General features: G+C 35.7%; 1 protein-coding gene across 5 annotated transcripts in view; it reads left to right on the top strand.

Annotated features, from left to right (window-relative positions):
- Positions 1-22359, top strand: part of LOC103502816 (ABC transporter C family member 13) — a 53909-nt gene that overhangs the window by 12894 nt on the left and 18656 nt on the right. For 3 of the 5 annotated variants that reach the window (XM_051083775.1, XM_008466916.3, XM_017047852.2), the window contains exons 11-27: positions 4839-4926; positions 5812-5930; positions 7061-7158; positions 7281-7347; positions 12236-12353; positions 12450-12566; positions 12757-12837; positions 12924-13169; positions 15237-15338; positions 15408-15475; positions 16306-16437; positions 16538-16685; positions 17556-17839; positions 17988-18144; positions 18898-19073; positions 19146-19257; positions 19361-19414. In XM_051083775.1, coding sequence (XP_050939732.1) covers positions 4839-4926; positions 5812-5930; positions 7061-7158; positions 7281-7347; positions 12236-12353; positions 12450-12566; positions 12757-12837; positions 12924-13169; positions 15237-15338; positions 15408-15475; positions 16306-16437; positions 16538-16685; positions 17556-17839; positions 17988-18144; positions 18898-19073; positions 19146-19257; positions 19361-19414 — 2167 coding nt within the window. The remainder of the gene's footprint in view (positions 1-4838; positions 4927-5811; positions 5931-7060; positions 7159-7280; positions 7348-12235; positions 12354-12449; positions 12567-12756; positions 12838-12923; positions 13170-15236; positions 15339-15407; positions 15476-16305; positions 16438-16537; positions 16686-17555; positions 17840-17987; positions 18145-18897; positions 19074-19145; positions 19258-19360; positions 19415-22359) is intronic. The other 2 variants (XM_008466920.3, XM_008466919.3) reach the window with 2 other exon arrangements.

The following is a 22359-nucleotide window of genomic DNA, read 5'->3' on the forward strand; positions in this document are numbered from 1 at the left end:
AGTCTAACTCTAACTGGGTGATATCCTTAGAGTCTATTAGTCCTACTCTTGTTACCATACCAAGCCTAGATCTTCATTACACAGTCCTACCTACGAATCAAGTTTCTTGGAAAACCTACTATAGAGGGAATCTTAGAAAGGAAGTTGGGTCTCTTGCTAAGCCGACGACTCCAGTCCAAGACTCCGAACCTCCTCAAGATCAAGGTATGGAAAATCCTACTGAATCTTGTACTAATAATATGATGAGTGAGAATGACAGGTCTGATGTTACTATTCTTGAAAATGTGGAAGAAAATAATAGTGGTAATGAGACTGAGAACAGAAACTAGTAACAATGAAGCTAAACAAGGTCATACAGGGAAACTTGATGAGTATGATCCCTCTCTCGACATTCCCATTGCTCTGAGAAAAGTTACCAGGTCCTGTATTAACATCCCATTTGCGACTATGTTTCCTATGATAATCTCTCTCCATAGTTCAGAGCTTTTACAACAATCCTTGACTCTACCATGATACCGAAAAATATCTACATTGCTTTAGAGTGTCTTGAATGGAAGAATGCTGTCATGGAAGAGATGAAAGCTCTTGAAAAAAATAGAACTTGGGAGATTTGTGCTCTACCCAAAGGACACAAAAGTGTGGGATGCAAATGAGTGTTCTCTCTTAAATACAAAGCAGATGGTACTCTTGATAGACACAAGGCAAGGTTAGTTGCAAAGGGATTTACTCAAACCTATGGTATTAACTATTCAGAAACTTTTTCTCCAGTTGCTAAGTTGAATACTGTTAGAGTTCTGCTATTTGTTGCGGTGAATAAAGATTGGCCTCTATACCAGCTGGATGTTAAGAATGCCTTTATGAATGGAGATCGTGTGGAGGAAGTCTACATGAGCCCCCCGCCTGGATTTGAAGCCCAGTTTGGTCAGCATGTGTGAACTCCAAAAATCCCTGTATGGTCTGAAACAGTCTCCCAGAGCTTGGTTTGACAGATTCACTACCTTTGTCAAGTCCCAAGGGTACAGTTAGGGGCATTTTGATCGTACTTTATTTACAAAGGTTTCGAAGACAGGGATGATTGCAGTTCCGATAGTTTACGTGGATGGCATCGTTTTTTCTGGAGATGATTAGACAAAAATCAGTCAACTTAAGTAGAGAATGGGTAATGAATTTGAAATCAAGGATTTGGGAAATCTGAAATATTTCCTTGGAATGTAGGTGGCCATATCTAAAGAAGGCACCTCCGCGTCTCAGAGAAAATACACCCTTGATTTGCTAACCAAGACAGGTATGTTGGATGTCGTCTTGTCGACACTACTATTGAATTCAACTGTAAACTAGAAAACTCTGATGATCAAGTTCCACTTGATAAAGAACAATATCAACGCCTTGTGGGTAAATTGATTTACTTATCCTATACTTGTCCTGATATTTCCTTTGCTTTGAGTGTTGTCAGCTAGTTTATGCAGGCTCCTTATGAGAAACACATGGAAGCTGTCGACAGAATTCTAAGATACTTGAAAACAACACCTGGTAAAGGGCTGATGTTTAGAAAAACAAATAGAAAGACCATTGAGGTATATACTGACTCAGATTGGGCGGGATTTGTTGTTGATAGAAAGTCTACCTCTGGTTATTGTACCTTGTTTGGGGCAATCTTGTAACTTGGAGGAGTAAAAAGCAAAGTGTTGTGGCCAGGAGCAGTGTTGAGACGGAATACAGAGCTATGAATTTGGGAATATGTGAGGAAATTTGGCTCCAGAAAGTTTTGTCTGATCTTCATCAGAAATGTGAGACTCCATTGAAGCTCTTTTGTGATAATAAAGCTGCTATTGGCATTACTAACAACCCAGTTCAACATGATAGAACTAAACATGTTGAGATTTATCGGCATTTCATCAAAGAAAGACTTGACAGTGGGAGCCATTCCTTTTAGCCTACAGGTTACTGATATTCTCATCAAGGGGCTTCTCAGACCAAACTTTGATTTTTGTGTTAGCAAGTTGGGTCTAATTGATATTTACATCCCAACTTAAGGGAGAGTGTTAGATTTTTGTATTTATGGAAAAAATATTTATTGAAAACTTACCATAAATATTTCTTTTCCTTTTTTCTTTGCCTTTTGTATTCTATTTAAGTTCCTCAATTGTACCTCTGTAATTACAAGAAAATAATAAAACAAAATATCGTGGTTTTTCTCTCGGTTTTCGGGTTTCCATGTCATTCAATGTGCTCTTTGTCTTACTTTCAATAGAGACTAATGTGTGTTTTGTGTGATTTTATGAAATGATGCGTTGAAGCCTATTTATGTTATGAAAATGAATTTGATGGTTGAATTGTATTCCCCAAAAGGTTTTCTAAAATCTATCACTCACTAAGTCTTTGACTTACGTTTTAAGTTTTCCTTCCCCAAGTGATCAGGCCTTACGGCCAAGTAAGGAATGGTGAGATAGGTTGCTATGCGAGGAAGCTAAACAAGACGTTCAAGTTTTATTGTTATAGTTCTTGTTTTAAGGATGTAAAGTATAACATGTAGAATGCATGGTTTAAGAAATAAGAAGTGATTTGTGTTATTGAAGTTGTGGTTCCGCCACTCATGTTAGGTTTTTGAATCGCATATTTATTTAAGTTTTAAGTATAAGGACTTAAGTGAGTGTTCTGGCGTTTCAACTTGAGGCGTCAGGGCTGCTTAAGTCGCATCGCGTACCACATAACTAAGTAAAAGACGTGTGTGGGGCAGGGTGTGACATTTGTTCTCTTTGTTTCTGACCTAGGTTGCTTCTGCCATGTCCGGATACTAATTTACCTATAGCTAAAGTCGACAATCATATCCATTCCAATGGCCCCACAAATCACCACGATCCGACTTAATGGAAACTACTTTGTTTGTTGGTAAGTGTTAGGCTGTATATTCGTGGACAAGGAAAAACAAAAAGAAAACACGTATGTAATCCATTGTTCAACCGAATGAGAAAAATGTTAGCCATGAACTGAATCCACATATGTGAACTAATGCTCTATGTGATTGTAGACCACAATAAACTTTTGCGTGGGATTATGAGCTATGGATAGACTAGGGTGGTGACAAGAAATACAAAAAGAACCAAAAGTTGATCAAGATCTTCCTCCGCTTCCAACAAAGCATGCAACAAAAAGGCCCAACAAGCGAAGTTCTCCTCCTAACAAGCCTATCAACGGTATTAATCCAACCAAGAAAGACTTGTCCGATAAAGAACCTAACTTTTTGGGAACCTTAGTCTTTTAGACAACGTCAAAAGCTGCTCCTGGGGTGGGATCCAACAAAAGACTAAACAAGGATTTACATGTATAACTCTGACTAGGATTAGGGTTCCAAACCCTAACCTCCCTTCTCCCCTCCCTAAAATTGCACCCCTTAAGCAAAGAAAGAAGAAAGGTCACCTCTGTCGTTTCCTTATTGGTCTAATTATGAAAGAATACGAAAGAAAAGACAAAACTTTAAGATCCAACCGAAAGATCAAAAATCATATAATTTTTGGAAGAGAATAAATAATAATGATGCGAAAATAATAAACAAAGGGAATTCTCCCCCACCCATTGAAAGTGTTTTTACCATTCCCCGCAAAGCAACGAGTACACTGAGAAAAAGTAGGGAGCTTGAAGGAGATATTCTTCTAAGTACTTCGGTGTGTGCCTTTAACCCCTTTCGTCGTCCAATCAAAGGCATGAGAGTCGCGCTTACACACAATAATTCTATGCCATAAAGAATCAGGTTCAAGAGAAAAGCGCCAGAGCCACTTGGCCAACAAAGCTCTGTTGTAGATTTTAAGATTACCAATCTCTAAATCCCCTTACTATGGGTGCCCCCCACCTCCCAACTTGCCAGATGGGAACCGTGACCCTCGCCCACCCCCTCCCACAAAAAATCTCTTATGTACTTTTCAATGCTTTTAGACATCAAACTAGGGTCCTTGAAAAGCGGTAGGCAATACACCTGTACCTCTAGGCACGAATTTGATAAGAATTAATCTACCATCTTTTGAGAAAAACCCTTTCTTTCACACTACCAACCTCTTGCGGATTTTCTCACAGATAGGATCCCAAAAGGACGAGATTAATCCACAAGGTTGTACACTTTCTCAAATTCAAGTTTTAACAAAACACCCTCCTTTTTCTTCGACCTGTACTCCTCAACTGCTTCAGTAGCTATAAAAGCCTGATCCAAAATCTGCCTTCCAATCAAAAAAGCACCTCGAGCTTTAGATATTGTTGATGGAAGCACTTTCCTTAACCAATTAGCAAGAGCCTTAGCCAAAATCTTATAGACACTAGTAATGAGACTGATAAGCCGAAACTCCTCCACCCTGTTTGCATTTTCCTTTTTAGGAATCAAGCAGATGAAGGTTTCCACTAAGGAGTTGTTCAAAATCCCTCTTTCAAAGAATTCCTTAAAATCCGCCTCTGGATCCCCTTTAATAAGATTCCAATTCTCTTGAAAGAAAGCCATAGAGAACCCATCAATACCTGGAGACTTGTTACCATCACAACTGAAGACAACCTTTTTAATCTCTTCTAAAGTAAACCTGATGCTACATAAGATTCCTATTCACTTGATGCTTCATAATTGTATCTTCTTGTCCAATATTGTGTTTTTTATATACTTCTTCAAATAAAATACTTCTAAAAGCGGTTGCTTTCCCTAAGGTTATCCTTACTCTTTTTGAAGTTTGTACTTTTAGGGCCTCGTCAGTATTGCCTGCATATTACTTGCTAGTTGTAAAGATGTACATTCGTTTTCCGTTCATTGCAGTATACGTATTGCCAGAAGTTGTGAATTAGTAATTGTTAATTCCATTGTGCAGATCGTTTCTTGATACCCAGTACACTTTCCATCTGTCCAAACTGAAGCTGAAGCTACGTTCTAGTATCATGACCATCATCTACCAGAAGGTGAGCATTCTACCTCCTATCATTCAGAATTCTACATTGGCAGTGCACTAAATTAGTAGGATGATCGTATTGTTGAAAACCCAATGCCTTTATTTGATTGGAAAATACTCAAGGTGTAATTTTTTAGGTCCTTATATTCTTAACAGGGTTTCATGTTATTAAATGCAGTTTGTTTGACTTGCTTTGAATTAAAAGCTTGGGGTCCATTTGGTCTCGATTTTTACTATTGTTATTTACTTTTTATTTTTACTTTTCTTAAAATTTTAAAAGAGGAAATAACATCAATGAGATAAATTTATGTTTAAAAAGATTGTTTCCCATAAGACGATTTCTAAAAATAGTATCTGCTTTGTTAGTCAATATTTCAAAACGTCTTTTTCATGTTTTAGTTGGCTTGACAATATGTTCTCTCTCTTTTTCTCTCTAACAAGAAACTATTTATCATAGATGGGATGATTCTTTTAAAATGAACTCTTGGATTTTAGCTAAAAACCTGCCTATGATTTTTCCAAAGGAAGACTACTTTTACAGTTGGATCTATTTGAATTGTTCGAAACTTTTTACTGATGAATCTTGTTAAGTATAAAGCATTTATGGCTCTCTTCCTGTAAAAGGCAATGCTACTTAAGTCTCGTATTCTAATTAGATTAGCTTTATGACTTGTGTGTAAGACCAAGATTCTGATTTACGGGCTTAAGTAATTTCTTGTTAGATACTATTTCTCAATACCAATTCTCCTTCATCACTAGTAGAGATAAAAGTTATTCATCACTTATATTTCTTGTCAGGACCGCGTATTGATTTTTAAAACAATACACAATTTGTGACTGAATATATTTATATCTTATCAAATTTGGCTTGAAGCTTGAAATATTTTTGCTACAGTGTCTATCCATTAGCATTGCAGAGCGATCACAATTTTCATCAGGAGAGATCCAGACCTTTATGTCTGTTGATACTGATAGAACTGTCAACTTGTGCAACAGTTTCCATGATATGTGGAGGTAGTGACACTAAGATTTTCCAATCTGTGACAAATTGGTAGAGCACATTCATCAAAAAGTAGAAAAATTAATTCGATCCCAAAGATCTTCAACTAGTGTTTCATTCTAGTCAGTGTTTTTACTAATGGCTCAAATAATAACCCCACATAACGGAAAACACAAATCTATTGGAAAGTGTTACTATCTGAAGCAAATGGGGATGTTAGTTTAAATTGAATTGGTGTGCTTTATCATTTATAAGTCATTGTTTACCTATAGCTTAATTTTAATTATGAAATTGATTAAAAGTTTATAGCCGGCCCAGTGATTCGATTTTTATTTCCTGTGCTTATCTTTTCTTTTGAACTAGCGCTTTTCTAATAAATATTGTTGAAGAAGATTTGTTTCTATTCATGGTAACATTTGGATAAGCTTATGCACGACTTTTTTCATAGATTATTGAAGATACTTTTGATTTTCTTATACTTCTAGCCTTTTGATTTTTCTTTTATCTATAAAAGCTAAGGAGCAAGCTATCCTTCTCTTCCTTCTAGATGATTTGGCTGGTTTGAACTTTAGAAGTTTCTGTTTGGTTGGTTTGATTTCTAGTGAAGGCTTTTGACTAAGCATCATGCAAGTTAGTCCTGTTTTGGTTTCATTCTCAAGCCTCTTTTGCAATCAAAGCTCTAGTTTATTCGAGTTTCAAGTTTTACCCTATGTCAGATGACTCTTCGGTTGGAAAGATATTTTGTTCTATGGATTTTTGTGGTAAAGTTAGTCTCATTTAGTTTTTCAAGGTGCGATCTCTCTTTTCTATTTTGTATTGTTCTTGTTCTCTTTATTGTCCTTTGTATTTTTATTTTTTTAAAACTTTTGTTTCCTTGTAATTAGAGCATTAGTCTCTTTTTCATTGAATTCATTTCTTCGAAAAGTTTCATTTTTGTTTCAAGAAAAGGTAACATTTGGATAATTTCAGCCTGCCTTTGTTGTTTCATTTTTCTACTGTTTTGATTAGGGTTTCGTTTGTGTTGTCCAATTCGTCTGTACTTTTGTTTGTGATCACTCTTTTTGCTCTTAGTATAATTCTCAGCATTAGTCTTTTTTATTAATACATTTAATAAAGAGGCTCTTATCCGTTAAAAAAATTTCAGCCTGCCTTTGCAAATAGGAGTCGCATTGTATTTGTTATACACTCAAGTCAAGTTTGCCTTTCTTTCTGGAATTGCCATAACCATACTACTCATTCCAGGTATAGCTCCACCTTGCTTCTGTAGTATACCATCTGAACTCATTTTAATCTTTCCTTTCCTTTCTAGTCTGTCAATGTTTTTTCTGTATATCTATACTGACCAGTTCATATATATTGACTAGTGAATAAATGGATATCTGAATTGATTGCAAGGGCTACCGAGGAAATGATGAAGCAAAAAGATGAAAGGTATATAACTTATCCTGTGTTGGCCAAGTTCGGAGAAAATTTTGTTGAATAAAAAGATGATCAAAATACAGAAGCTGGCCTTACTAACAAAACTAACTAATCCTAACAATCATTGTACATATATGTATGCATATGTATATATATTATACATATGTAGACGTGTGTATATATTATACATATGTAGACATGTGTGTATATATTATACATATGTAGACATGTGTGTATATATATACGTTATACATGTGTGTATGCATATACATATACATACATGGGAGAGAAAACAGCCAATTGGATGAAGAGGAAGTGTTATAGTATAGTGAGTGCCCAAGATCAAACGAAAATGTGAACATTGAGCAAATGAATCAAAAAACACGCATGGGTGGCCCAACGCATCGCCAATCCACATCAAGCTGACATTGACCACTCTGTATGCCGAGAGTTGGCATCTTTCTCAAGAGGTTTAGAGCACTCTAGGTTCCGTCTTTCTCTAATGCATGTTTTTTTGTTTCACCATATACTTGTTGCTCTTTTTATGGATAACCGTTGTGAAGGGATAAAAGTCCTTTGCAGCATAAGAATTTAAACAGAACCATTAACTTAAAATTAACTCAAATTTAATTAGGAACTTAAAAATACCCATACATTGAAAAAAAATATAACTAATTTATTATGGCTAAGCATGCTTTTACCAAAAAAAAAAAAAAAATATTATAGAAAAAAACTTACTTTTGTTGAAGTCTTTGTATCTACTAAAATACAAAAAGGTTGGGGCATCATCACTTGAAAACCTCTTTAATCTCTGAGCTTGAGATTTTAGTTTCTGGGTACCAAAATTGGAACGTGAATATTGCAGAGAGAAATTTTTTTTTTGTAAGAGAATACGTAGAGTTTTAGAGAGAATTTAAGCATCTAACTCTCATCTAGCGCACCCTTACGTCTCTAATCTTCAGACCGAAGAGGAGGGAGTTAGAAGAATTTGGGATAGGTGGGAAAACAATCCACGTTCCCTAAATAACCCCCTTCCTTAAGGGAGTTATTAATTTAATTTAATTTAAAATAAAATAAAAGAAAAGAAAATAAATTTAATTAAATTGATATTACGATAATTAATTAATCTAAATTAAATTAAAATTGATTAAATCATATTTAATCAATATTCATTTAAATCATATTTAATCAATATTCATTTAAATCTTATTTAAATTAATATCTCTTACGTAGCTTATAGTTTTAATTTAATTAATTCAATCAAGTCAAATTTAATTAAATAAAATTAAACTAGTCTATGAATTAATTCTCCAATTAATCAATTGCTAAATTAAATATCTTATATTTAATTTAATCCAAATTTAAGTCATATTCAAATATAAATTTATCTGATATCCTATAGTTTTAATGTGAATCTAATTCACATTAAATCAATATTTGAACTCATTCTAATATTTTATTCTCACATAGATTAATTTTGAATCATATCCAAAATTAAATTTATATAATAAAGTTAATTAAAATATAACTTTATATTATAATGTATCACCATACATTATATTAATTCCCAAAGTAAATTTGAACATTTCAAATCATAACAAATATATATAAACCTTTACGAATTAGGAAAGAGACCCAATGGACCAACATATTGGAAGCTACAACGATATAAGATTAACTTGCTAAACTCATTAACCACATTAATCAATATTCATTAACTATGTGTACATTCTACTAAAGACTCACAACTGAACTATTCTCGCTGTAGATAAATTTCTATGTCCATGGATATAGACCAATAACAGTAAGTTAGCCCTTCACAAGTATTCGTAAATCAGCTGAGTCAAATTACTGTTTTACCCCTTGGTTACTTCTATTCCTTAAATATCAGTGCTCCTCTAATGAACAACCTGTTTATAGTCTAACCAATAAACAAAAACGCGTGTCGTGCCGTGGAGAGGGTAGGGCATTTGTTCAAGTATTGAAATGCTCAACTACTTACCCTTAAGTTGGAAACGAGTGAATTCCATCTTGTGTGATTATGTTCTCAGCTCCCCACTCGGTTTTGTCCCTAAAATGATAAGCATATTGAGTCGGAATCTGGCCACTCTTATCCGTACAAATCAAAGGACAATCCCTCGTGAACAGAAGCTCATAAGACACTCAGGATTAATACTAAGTTACCTAGGTCATCTTATTGAAATAGAAACCTAAGTAGTTAACGGAGTTACATCTAGTGATTACTATTTCATAGTCCGGTCTTATGCAAACTCATTGCATAGAATACTCTCACTCGCATATCACCTACACGAATGCGTTGGATCATTACATTTGTATCAAATACAAAGTGAGCTATATTCATAGTGTTACTAGGACAAGGTATCCAACCTTATCCCTATACTATAGTCCCTTTAAGCTGTATCTCGAACATTGATCTCTATATGTCTCTACATACAATTTAGAACTCACAAACAACTTAGGATGTTAGTTTGTTGAATTTAGGTTATTTTGACAAAACTAATAATATAATAAATAACACTTTATTGAAATTATAATAAGCATTTTATTAATAACGGTCAACATATTACATTTACTATCTACGAGTTTTAAGGCCTACAACTCAACATGTTATACAAAGCTTGTTGTCTCTTGACCAAAGAGCCAATATAAACAGATGTGGCATTAGATGACCATTATACAAAAGCTTATAAGTCGGTGGAGGAATGAAATCAATCTGTTGAGCTTTAAAAGGATCATAAATAACTGGAATGCACTTAATGCTTCTTTGAATATTTAAATCTTCGCTTAGTTTTATGGTTCTAGTCTTTATTGGCAAGTTCTATTTTTGTTTGCTCTCATGTACTTTAAACATTAAACAGCAGACTCATTTTAATTCAATGAAAAGTCTTGTTTTTGTTTTTTATCCACTAGGTAGTATCTTAGTTGGAAATTCTTTCTTTAGAGGAGTTTTGTGGGCATACTTTTTGTTGCTCTTGTATTCTTTTACTTTTCTCCATGAATGCAGTTGTTTCTAAAAAAAACTTCAGTCTATGACCAAACACCTTACCAAGGATTTTGTGAATGGAAGAAGTAAGAGTGATGGCCTAAAAATTCTTAATAAGCATATAAAATTCCCTTTAATACAAAGTCTTTCCCGTTTTAATCCAAAAATTGACTTTCACATTTAGGCGCTCACTCTTTTTTTTTTTTTTTTTTTTTTTTTTTATTTATTTAAGTGGAGACGAACTTCTTTATTACCCTACCCAAATAACCCAATCCAAATTTTATTATTGTTTTTTAAATTACTATAATCATAACCTTTTCCCCAAACACATATTACTATAACACTACTATCATAATCCCTCTCCCAAACACATACCATCATAACATTATCTTTTATATTCCTTCCCCCAAACACAACCATAATACTACCAATAATAACCTTTCTCCCAAACACATATTATTATAACACTAGGATTATCATAATCCTTTTTCCCATAACTCTTTCCCTCCCCCAAACGCAACCTCAAGTACAAGAGAGATACAATGAGTGTAATAAAGAAGCCTAAAGAGCAAAAAGTACGTGGGATCAGGAGGTGCACTCAGGCATCTCAACTAGGTTGACACCCCCTTAGCACCAAAGCATCATATCCCAATTAAAACACGAAGCAAACAAACGAAGTACTAGATAATAATCAACAGCGTCCAGCTTAAATACTGAGGGCCGAGAGAGAGGAAAAAATGGAGAGAAATAGAGACAAAACAGAACCAAAACCAGTACTGAAAAACTGAGCCTAACAAAACAGCTACTGTGAAAACAAAACCAAATGAAAAAACTAAGCTCCAAAGAAGGCCTGTCGTAGAGGAGGGAACCCTGACCGAGAGATGCAGGTGACGACACCAAAACGAAGGCTAAAGGATTGGTTGGGAGAGGAAGACAGCCCAATTGAAACATATGTCTTGAATGGATTAATTCACAAACTCTTGTTTAAAGAACACCAAGCTGCCGCATTAAACGCTCCTTGGAAAGCAAAATTTCTGGTCTTGGTCTTTCCTTATCGTGAAAAAATCTGCTGGTTTCTCTCAACCACAATTCAGCAAGAAGAGGTTAGGACAGATTTGACCATCTTAGTCGAGACTTCTTTGGTAGCGATGGACCCTCTAGAAGCTGAAGAACCGAGGAACAAAGGGATCCATAAAAAACCCAAGCAATATTGAGAATGGAAAAGAGTCTATTCCAGCAAAAGGATGAAAAGGGACATAGCAAAAAGAGATGGAGTAGTCTCATTGGCCTTCAAACAAAGAGGGCAAACCGAAGGCAGTAGGCACTTGTTAGGGGAATTCTTTTGCAGAATATCAGCATTGTTAAGAGACCCAAAAACATGACGTGAATCAGAATATTATCAAGTATATATGTTTCAATCTAAGCCCATTCTCACTATTTTCTCATGGGTTGATGCTTCCAACTGACCAGTAACCTACTATTCTCCAATCCCCTTCCTCACACCACTTGTGCACATGCTGAATTGGTGGTCAATCACTTCACTATTTCTGTCACTTACCAACATCAGAAACTTGGAAAAGATATCTCTTATTCTAAATGAATAACTTTCAAATGAGAAGAAATATCAACGACAAAATATTTGCAAAGGTCTGCACACCAAGAAGTTGCAGAGAATTTAAATGATCTAGTCTTTCATCCTCTGATGTCTTTTTGCCTAAAAAAATAGAAAATTTCTTTCACATACTGTAACTGACAATATATGTTTATACCTACACATTATGGATAATAATCTAGCTAAATAATGAGAAGCTATTTAAGCGAAGAATTATGAGAGAGCTTCAAGTTTTATACGTTGTATAGAGTTTACTTTTAATGATTTATGTTACTCTTTAATAGAATAAGGAGGACGGGAGAAATTTTGACTCACATTTACACTTTGAAGACACATGGGTGGGAGGTGCTTTTTTGTGATTGGTTGAAGAAGACAAGATCTCAAGAAGTCAGCTATTTGAGTGTATGACTAGATAAATTTTTCATTGTTGACCTGGGTTCAAGATTTATGCACAATGCCTGTATATCATATGACAGACATTTTAATTTACATTGCCAGACGCGAAAGTACTTAGATGCATGGTGCGTATTCTTTTGGGCTACTACTCCAACCCTGTTTTCTTTGTTCACATTTGGACTCTTCACATTGATGGGATATCAACTTGATGCTGCAACGGTATCTCTTCTTCTTTTTATTAATATTTTATATCTTCTTTTTCGAGTAAATGATATCCTATGTATTTGTTGAATATTTTTTGTATTTCATAGAATAATTCCTGATTACTCTTTTTATGCACTCTCCCTAATAGTTGATTTTTCCAGGAATATGCATTTATTGTCTTTTTTTTACCAACCTTAATGTGCAGGTTTTCACCTGTCTTGCCCTATTTAACACTTTAATTTCTCCTCTAAATTCCTTTCCTTGGGTCATTAATGGAATGATTGATGTAAGTTTTAGTGCTCCTTGATTTTAATTTTGAGTTGATGAGTTCTTATTATATGTATCTAATTGGGGTTTCAAATATATGGCCAGGCTGTTATTTCTCTCAGACGATTGACGAGATTTCTATCTTGCATTGAGAACAACATTGAACCAGATAGAGCAAATATTTCTCCTTCCCCAACCATAAATAATGACCAGGAAGTTCAAGATACCGCAGTTTTCATGTCTAATGCATGTTGTTCTTGGTCCAGCAGCAAGGAGGTAGAACCCAATATTTTATTAAATAATCTGACTCTGGAGATTTACAAAGGTTCCTTTGTTGCCGTGATTGGAGAGGTAAGCTTTATGAAAAGTTCATGATAAGTTTGGTGTAGGGTTCTTTTTGTAACTATTTTTATTGTTTGTTTATTTAGTCTTTGAGTGTAGTTAGAAAGTTTTTTGCTATCTTTTTCTCTTGCCCGTTTAAAGACTCCGCTAAAGAAATTCTACTGATCAAGTATTTTGATGTCTTCTTTACCCATGTAGTCTAGCCTATATCTAAAGGCAAGGACTCCCCTTTGGTAGACATTGTTTCGAAGGCCAGTAGAATCACCCAACTTTCCCTTGCCTCAGTCACCAAGATTTGTCTTAGAGCCTTGAAGTTTTTGCCTCTTGATAAAATGACAACATCCAAGATTTTGGCAGTTGAAAACTAAGGGGCGTACACCAGTGAGCCTCATGTGGTGGCACAGGCACTCAACACCAGACAGTCGCCCATGAGAATCCTTATCCACTCAAATAACTAATGTTTTTGTCGAATCCTAACTAACCTTAAAGCTTAAGTTGATAGGTCAAGAACGTACGTCGTATGATACATCAATACTTTAACATTCTCCCTTGACTGTAAACGTGGAAAATTGTATAAGGCTGAATGAAGAAGCGAAAAATATTATTAATTGAGGAGGAAACGACATTACAAGGTTTTTAACACGTGAACTCTTGCTCTAAAATGATATAAAATTTTGATCAACTAAAAAATAAGCGGATAGGTTGCGATTACTTTTTTTAATTTTGTTTTTTTTTTCCTTTTTGTAAAGGAAATAAAACTTTAATTGAATAGATGAAAAGAGACTAGTGCTCAAAGTATAATGTAAACGAAAGAGACAACAGCCAAAACTTTTCATTGATAAAATTCTGATCTCTTTGTTTTCTTGGAAGTAATCATAATAAATCTCTTTATTTTCTCTAAATAGGAACCCTCCCCGAAGTGCTCTCTCCTCTCTCCTATCACCTACTTATTCTCAAGCACTTCCTTTTCTCCTCCTTCTTTGTTCACCTTTTGTACCTCTTGCTATCATCTCCTTCATTGTTCTTTCTGTCCACCTCTTCCTCTATTGCCAAGTTCAATTTAAATCAAAAGTTGTAGAATCAACACCCTACGTGGAGGACATGAACAAGAATAAAAAAGTCCTCTTTTCTTGTCAAATGATGATATGGATAGAGGATAGTTTGAACAAACTATGTGAAAGTCAGATTCACAGATTTTTCTTGGAAGAAGTGAAAGTTGAGCATGGAGACATTTGTTTGTTAAAGTTTCGTTCCTTGGTAGGGTTATTTGTCGTTGAATGTACGTTTTGGCCAGCTTCCGGAGGAAGAAAGAACATCACATTCCAGTTTGGGAGAATAAATATGGTTGGAAACCCCTCAATGTTATGACTAGTGAAAGTTTGAAGTTTCCAGACCTCCCTCAGAATACGCCAGCATTCAATTTTGTCGCCAATGGGATCTGAGATAATCTGTGCTGAAAATGACGCTGAATGGGCAGGGCATTACTGGACGTGGTTGACGGATAGATTTGAGTTGTGTGGATCTGGGCACATAGACTTGGGAGCACGTGGACGTTCGACTCTAGTGTGGTTGACGACGACGGCAACTAGGGTTCGGATTTTTGAATTTCTAGGGTTTTATTTTGTATGCTCTGGTACCATGTTGACTTTGAAAAAATATTCAATTTTCTCTAATTTTTCAAAAAAGACCCGATAAATATAATACAAAAGAAATTTTGACTAAGAACCATCATGGGTCGGCTTAGTAGTAAAAAAAGAGACATAGTCTCAATAAATAACAGAGAGGTCATTGGTTCAATCCATGGTGACCACCTATCTAGTAATTAATTTCCTATGAGTTACCTTGATACCCAAATGTTGTAGGGTTAGGTGGGTTGTCCCGTGAGATAAGTCGAGGTGCGTGTAAGTTGGCCCGGACACTCACAAAAATTAAAAAGAAAAGGAGAAATTCTAACTAAGGGAAATATACTATACACAAATCTACACATCAGTTTAGTTATTTGTTTATCAAATCTACGATGTTATGTGTACTGCATGGCTTGCATCACACAATCTATTCTAAAGGTATGTGATTCAGGTTGGTTCAGGAAAAACATCCTTATTGAGTGCAATCTTGGGAGAAATGCAGCTTCTACATGGTTCTGTACATGCAAACAGATCGATTGCATATGTGTCCCAGGTTTTTTTCTGACCTACTATGCCTATGTTTTGTAACAGGATTCTTATTAATTCCATTTTGTCTCTGTAGGTCCCATGGATACTTTCTGGAACAATTCGTGATAACATTTTATTCGGGAAGGGTTATGATTCTCAAAGGTGAATCTGTGCAGGAATTTAGAAAATTGTCTGCTTCTATTCTCTTGTGAAGCCTGCTTTTTTTCTTCTTCTTCTTCTTATTAATGGCTCTCTCTCTTCTGTTATCTTGAAAGTTATGCTATTTCTTTCATTCCATAAGCACCACAAGAGGGAGAGAGTAGCACATTTCCATAAGATTCTGCCTTTACCACCATAGATAGGACAATCTAAGCCTTCCAACCAGTCATCAATCTTGTTAGGAAGGCAGCGAGTCAACCCTAAAATCTCAAAAAAAAAAAAAAAAAAAAAAAAAGAAAAGAAGAGACCATCCCCTTCTGATGGCTTTGGCATTGCATCCCCTACAACGTGGTTACGTTGTCCTTATTTGTCTTGAATGCTTCTAAGAGTGAGTTATCCCCACAAACCAACATGGGTCCTTTTATGATACTTTGTTCTCACTCACATGTTTCCTAGGAAATTATTGAGAATGTCACCCAACATAGAATTGCTCCAAGCTAAGCATGCTTAACGTTGGAGTTTGTTTAATTGAACGACCAAAAAGGAAGGTGGACCTTGTTGGTATAGGTAGTAACTTTTAATTCTTTTAACCCATTCTTAACTATACTTTCATATTCTCAGGATCTCTCTCATTTGGATGTGATCTCAATTCATTTATGTCCCCGTCTTAAACTCGGGGCGTTACACAAATTTTCTTTTCTAATAGCAAATTAGAAACATCTTTTGAATTCCCTTTGAATGAGATCATTTTGGATATCTTTAGTTATTTCATTCAATTGAAAACATATCTATAAGCTTTTGATTCATAAACTTGTTGAACTCATTTTGAGCAGATATCAAGATACTTTATGGGCTTGTGCGCTAGATATTGATATTTCATTAATGCCTGGAGGGGACATGGCTCATATTGGGGAAAGAGGGGTCAACTTATCTGGGGGCCAGAGGGCCCGATTAGCGATGGCAAGGTTCTGGCGTGTCTACATGCTCCAATTTAAAGTTTATCTGTAATAAAGTGACTTTTTTATTACTATTATAAAACGTTATTTACACATTTGCAATTCACAGGGCCCTTTATCATGGATTGGATATTATTATGCTCGATGATGTTCTTAGTGCCGTGGATGCACAAGTTGCAGATTGGATACTGCACCATGCCATTTTGGGTTCTTTGGCACAGAAAAGAACGCGCATACTTAGCACCCATAATCATCAGGTTGTTCCCTTAATTGTTCACTGTTTACTTGAAAACCAGCTCATATAATTTATTTTGGACAAGGATAAGCTATAAGTAAATGAAATACACTTGAAATTGGGGAAAATTCTTGTCATATTATTATTCTATATTATGAATCAAATACAAAGTCTTCTAAGACCAACTACCAATAAGGAAAAATCTATTATTCTTATTCAAATTAAGTTTAAAAGTTGAAAGTGGTATGCTTTAAATTAAATGAAATATCTGTAAGACCTCCCATATTGCATACATATAAGAGGAGGGACAGAAAGGTAATTCAGCTGGACAAGAATGAGGAAAAAGAGAAAATGTGAGGGATCGTGCGTGTGGGGCCCAGGGAGAGAGAATGTGGGAAAAAGCCTATATATATAGCACCTTTTGGGATGGGGTAGGTAGGTTTTATTTTGGATAAGAAAACTTGGTGAGGGCGGCTGCTGCAGCCGAGGGTACCCTAGAGCAGGCTACTGTTGGTATGTTATTTGTTTGTTATTTCCTATCTTTGAATGTTCTTTCATATTTAAAGCTTATGACTGTATTTTGGCAATATAAATAAATAAACATATAGAGAACACTCTGTTTTTCTTGCCATTTAAGTTGGGTTCTTAGTGTTATTTGTGGGCAACCTAACAATATCCTCGCTCATGGTGCTGGATAAGAGGCATGTTTCGATTTCAATTTTTGCTGGCATAAAACCAAAAAGGTTGTATAATTTCATCATAAAAGTTGCTACAACTATTTGAAAATTTTAATCTGGAACGTGTAGAACACAACACATTCTCAGGATTGCACATCAACACATACAAATCTATTGCCTAGATTACCTCAGGAACTTTTCCCCATCTTCCACAGGCAATCTATTCTGCTGATATGGTTATTGTAATGGATAGAGGAAAGGTTAAGTGGATTGGAAATCCAGCCAACTTGTCAGGTTCATCTTATGTTACATTTACCCCGTTGAATGAACTTGATAGTACCCAATGTATTCAAAGACAAGACTGCCAAGTAATTGAGAGAACTGAAACTTGTAAACCTTTCCTTGACGAAAAAGAGGACACAAATGCTCCAAATGAAGTAACTGAGACTGTTGATGGTGAGATGCGGAATGAGGGCAGAGTTCAACTTAGTGTATACAAGTGAGTAAGCATTGACAGCATATTCAACTTCAGTGAACAGAAAGCAATTGTTAAAGTTGTTTTTTAGGATAACTTTTTTATTAATCATTAATTAATTAATTATTGTTAGTCTCAGTAGTTTTTGAAATATTTGGTGGAATAATTCCAGGAATTATGCAGCATTTTGTGGTTGGTTCATTGCAATCATTATATGCATTTCTGCATTTTTAATGCAAGCTTCACGCAATGGGAATGATCTTTGGCTTTCTTTTTGGGTTGATACTACAGGAAGAAGTCAGATGGACAGTTCAACAACCTTTTACCTAGTAATCCACTTATATTTCTCTGTTATTGCTCGTACATCACTTTATGTGGATGTCATAGATTATATATTTTAATTTGATCAAATAATATTCTAACGTAGAATTGTTGTTAATTACTGAAATTGAAGAAATGTCAAGCTGTAGTTCCTCCACAATTGATATAAGGGCGCATTTGCTTTCCAGTAATCGTAATCAAGGAATGGGCATCCATAATTGTGGGGCCCACCTCATTACTTATGACTGATGTTTGCCAAAATATATGGTGGGAATGAGCAAATCAATAGCCGACTTCTGCCCCGTGACAGAATGCATTGTGGGTCCCACCATATTTTATTACTTCAAACTCTATATCCAATCCTCCCAAATTAGGTGGTCTTTGATTACAATTACTTGATTATGTGCCCTATTTTTCGTATAAATATGTGGAACTTCACACAAACTCACATTTAAATATGATTTACATATAAGGCTACCCTGTTAACACATGGTTAAGGCTACCCACCTCTTCAAGGTGGATCTAACCCAATTTTTAAGTTGATTAGATTGTATATAATTGAACCAACCATTATATTATATAAATATTTGGAATGTCACACAAACTCACATTAAAGTACGCTTACATATAAGTTGATTAGAATGTACTTCTGTCTCATTATTAATATATTAATAAAGAGGCTGTTTCCTTTTTTTTAAAAAAAAAAAGTTTGGTCCTTTGACATTTAATTTTTCTTTTTGATGCCTTGCAAATTTTTGCAGGTTACACTTTGCATCTTTTGCATCATAAATTCATTCTTTACTTTGCTGAGGGCATTCTCATTTGCATTTGGTGGCTTACAAGCTGCAGTTAAGGTGCATGATACTTTATTGAATAAGCTTATTCACGCACGTATCCAGTTTTTTTATCAAACACCCGGTGGGCGAATCCTGAATAGGTTAGTTGAGGAAATTGAGAAACATAGAACTCCTTTCTTCTCCCCATCCCTTACATAATTTTCTTATTGCAGGCTGTCTTCTGATCTCTATACCATTGACGATTCTCTTCCATTCATCCTCAACATCCTCCTTGCAAATTTTGTTGGCTTGTTGGGAATTGCAGTAGTCCTATCATATGTACAGGTGCCTTTCAAATTTGTTTAGATTCCTTATAACTTGCTATTTTGACCTTTTCGCTAAAAATTTATTATTAGGTAAAAATTGTTTGAACACTATATTTGTTCAGGTATTCTTCCTGTTGTTGTTACTGCCATTCTGGTATGTCTACAGTAAGCTTCAGGTATGCATGAAATACTATTGCAGCTTCATATTTACTGTGTACACCAGGATTCAGATACTAATTTTGATGGCTGTCTTTAATTTTTTAAAATGCCTTATTCTAATAGAAGTGTCTGCATTGACTAGTAAAACAGATAGTGCTATTTTTTGGGATACAGAAATAGCTATAGTACGGACAAGTGAAAAATAAACAGCCAAAGCACAGTAGCCTCAGTTGAAATTTAGAATAGGGGCCGACTCCAATTGTTAAGAATAAATAAAATAAATGATAGCTGTGAAGAAATGGAAGTGGTCATATAGCCACACTTACTCTCTCAACATCCTTCTGCTGCTTTGAAATTCTTCTTTTTCTCTAATTAGATTCTTCAAATAATAGCAAAGCAAGGTACTTACTAGCCAAAGAAAGAGTACTGAGTGCACCTGGTGTAAACTACCAAAGGGATTTTTTTGAAATGCGTATGGATAGCTCATGGAAAGGAAGGGCTAAGGACACATCGTCCATTATTTCTCAACAATTTCAATTTGATGTTGGACTATTGCCCATTGGAGAAACTACCCAAATTTTCATGTCAAGTTGAATCTTCCCGCCCACTTTCTTACAAGACAACACACTCATGGGGACCTAAAACTATGGACAAGGGTCTTTGGACAATGTGATGGAACTCCACCCTTGGTATGAAATTGACCATATTTTAGTATAGAATTGTTACAATCTCTGTTGTTCTTCTCTAGAATCAACAGTCATTTCTTAGAACTTCCCAATCCCCCTTACTATTTTTTTGGCATTTCACAGCCTCTTCGGCTGAGCTTGCCATTCCAAATTCTCATTGATAAATTGAATAGTTGGATGTACCCCAGCTTTGTCTCCCACAAATTTCTTTAGTTGCGAAACATGAAAAACAGGGTGTATCGAAGTAGTAGCTGGTAAGTTCAACTTGTATGCCACTGTTCCCACCCTATCGACAATCTCAAAGGGGCCAAAGAACTTGGGGGATAACTTTTCATTTCGTTTCTTTCTCAAAGAAAGTTGTCTATATGGCCTTATCTTCAAAAAGACCCAATCACCTATATCGTATTCCACCTGTCTTCTTTTCATATCAGCATACTGTTTCATTTTTTGCTGTGCCAACAACAAATGATCTCGAAGGGTAGCTAAAACAGTATCTCTTTCACTTAGTTGTTTGGCCAAAGTTGAATTAGATGTAGCTCCGATCCCATATGATATCAATGATGGAGGTTTCCGACCATATAACGCTTGAAAAGGTGACACACCTAACGAGCGTTGAAAGGTAGTATTGTACCAATAATTAGTCCACGGTAACCACCATACCCATTCCTTTGGCTTCTCATTACAAAAACAGTGCAAATGGGTCTCAAGCCCTCTGTTTACCACTTCCGTTTGGCCATCCGAGGATGGTATGCGGTACTCTTATTCAACTTTGTTCCTGCTAGTCTAAACATCTCCTTCCAAAAATTGCTGAGAAAAACTCTATCTCTATCTCTATCTGAGACAATTAATGAGGGGAATCCATGCAGCCAAACAATTTCTTTAACAAATGCTTCTGCCACTGTTTTGGCTGTATAGGGGTGTTTGAGCGGTACAAAGTGATTGTATTTACTTAGCCGATCAACCACTACTAACACCACTTCAAATCCCTTAGTCTTAGGTAATCCTTCAACAAAGTCCATAGAGATGTCGCTCCAAACTTGCTGGGGAATTTCTAGAGGAGTTAGGAGGCCAGCTGGAGATAAAGCCACGGTTTTGTTTCGTTGACAAACTACACATTGTTCACAGTATTTCTGAACATCTTTCTTCATCCCCGGCCAATATAATTCACTTGCTAATCTCTTGTAAGTTCGTAAAAATCCTAAATGTCCTCTCACTACTAAGTCGTGAAAGGTATGTAGCATAGTTGGGATTAATTTCGAAGTCTTCGACAAAACCAAGCGATCCTTATAATGCCACATACCTTTTTTTTTTTAGAATTTAATACTCTTCTTAGTTGTATCGGTTTGCTCCGTTGTAATAGTCTTCTGTAACATTTCATCCTTTTGTACTTCTTTTTTGATAGTAGTCAGATCCACCAGGGTAGGGGCCGACATTCCACAATTCATTATCTCCATAGGTTTCCTTGACAATGCGTCAGCTGCCTTGTTTTCTAAACCGGCTTTATATACCACTTCAAACGAATATCCGAGCAACTTAGCTACCCATTTCTGATATTGTGGCTGAATTGTTCTCTGTTCTAAGAGGAACTTCAATGATTTCTTATCAGTTTTAACCACAAATTTCGTTCCCAAGAGATTTGGATGCCAACGTTGGACTGCAAGCACTACAGCCATGAGCTCTCTTTCATAAACTGGTTTTGCCCTATCCCTCATAGCCAATGTATGACTATAAAATGCAATAGGCTTGTTCATCTGTGTCAACACCGCGCCTATTCTAACTCCCGAAGCATCTGTTTCTATTTCAAATGGTTGTTCAAAGTTTGGGAGAGCTAATATCGGCAATGAGATCATGGCACCCTTTAATTGTTCAAATGCCTCCTCGGCCTCTTTATTCCATGCAAAACCTCCTTTCTTGAGCAACTGGGTCAATGGTGCCGGTATAGAACCATAATGTTTAACAAAGCGCCTATAATAGCCGATTAATCCAAGAAACCCTCGGGTTTCTCTAACATTCGTCGGTGTTGGCCAATCAGCAATAGAACGAATCTTTTTAGGATCTACCTCAACTCCTTTTCCTGATATGATATGTCCGAGATACTCAACCTTCAGTTGTGCAAAGCTGCACTTCTTCTTATTGGCATGTAATGAATGTTCCCTTAAGGAAGAAAGGACTTTCCCCAAATGAACTACATGATCATCTTCGTTCTTGCTGTAGACTAATATGTCATCGAAAAACACCAAAACAAACTTCCTCAAATAAGGTTTGAAAACAGTATT

This window comes from Cucumis melo, chromosome 4, assembly GCF_025177605.1.
Source record: "Cucumis melo cultivar AY chromosome 4, USDA_Cmelo_AY_1.0, whole genome shotgun sequence".
Lineage (NCBI taxonomy): Eukaryota > Viridiplantae > Streptophyta > Magnoliopsida > Cucurbitales > Cucurbitaceae > Cucumis > Cucumis melo.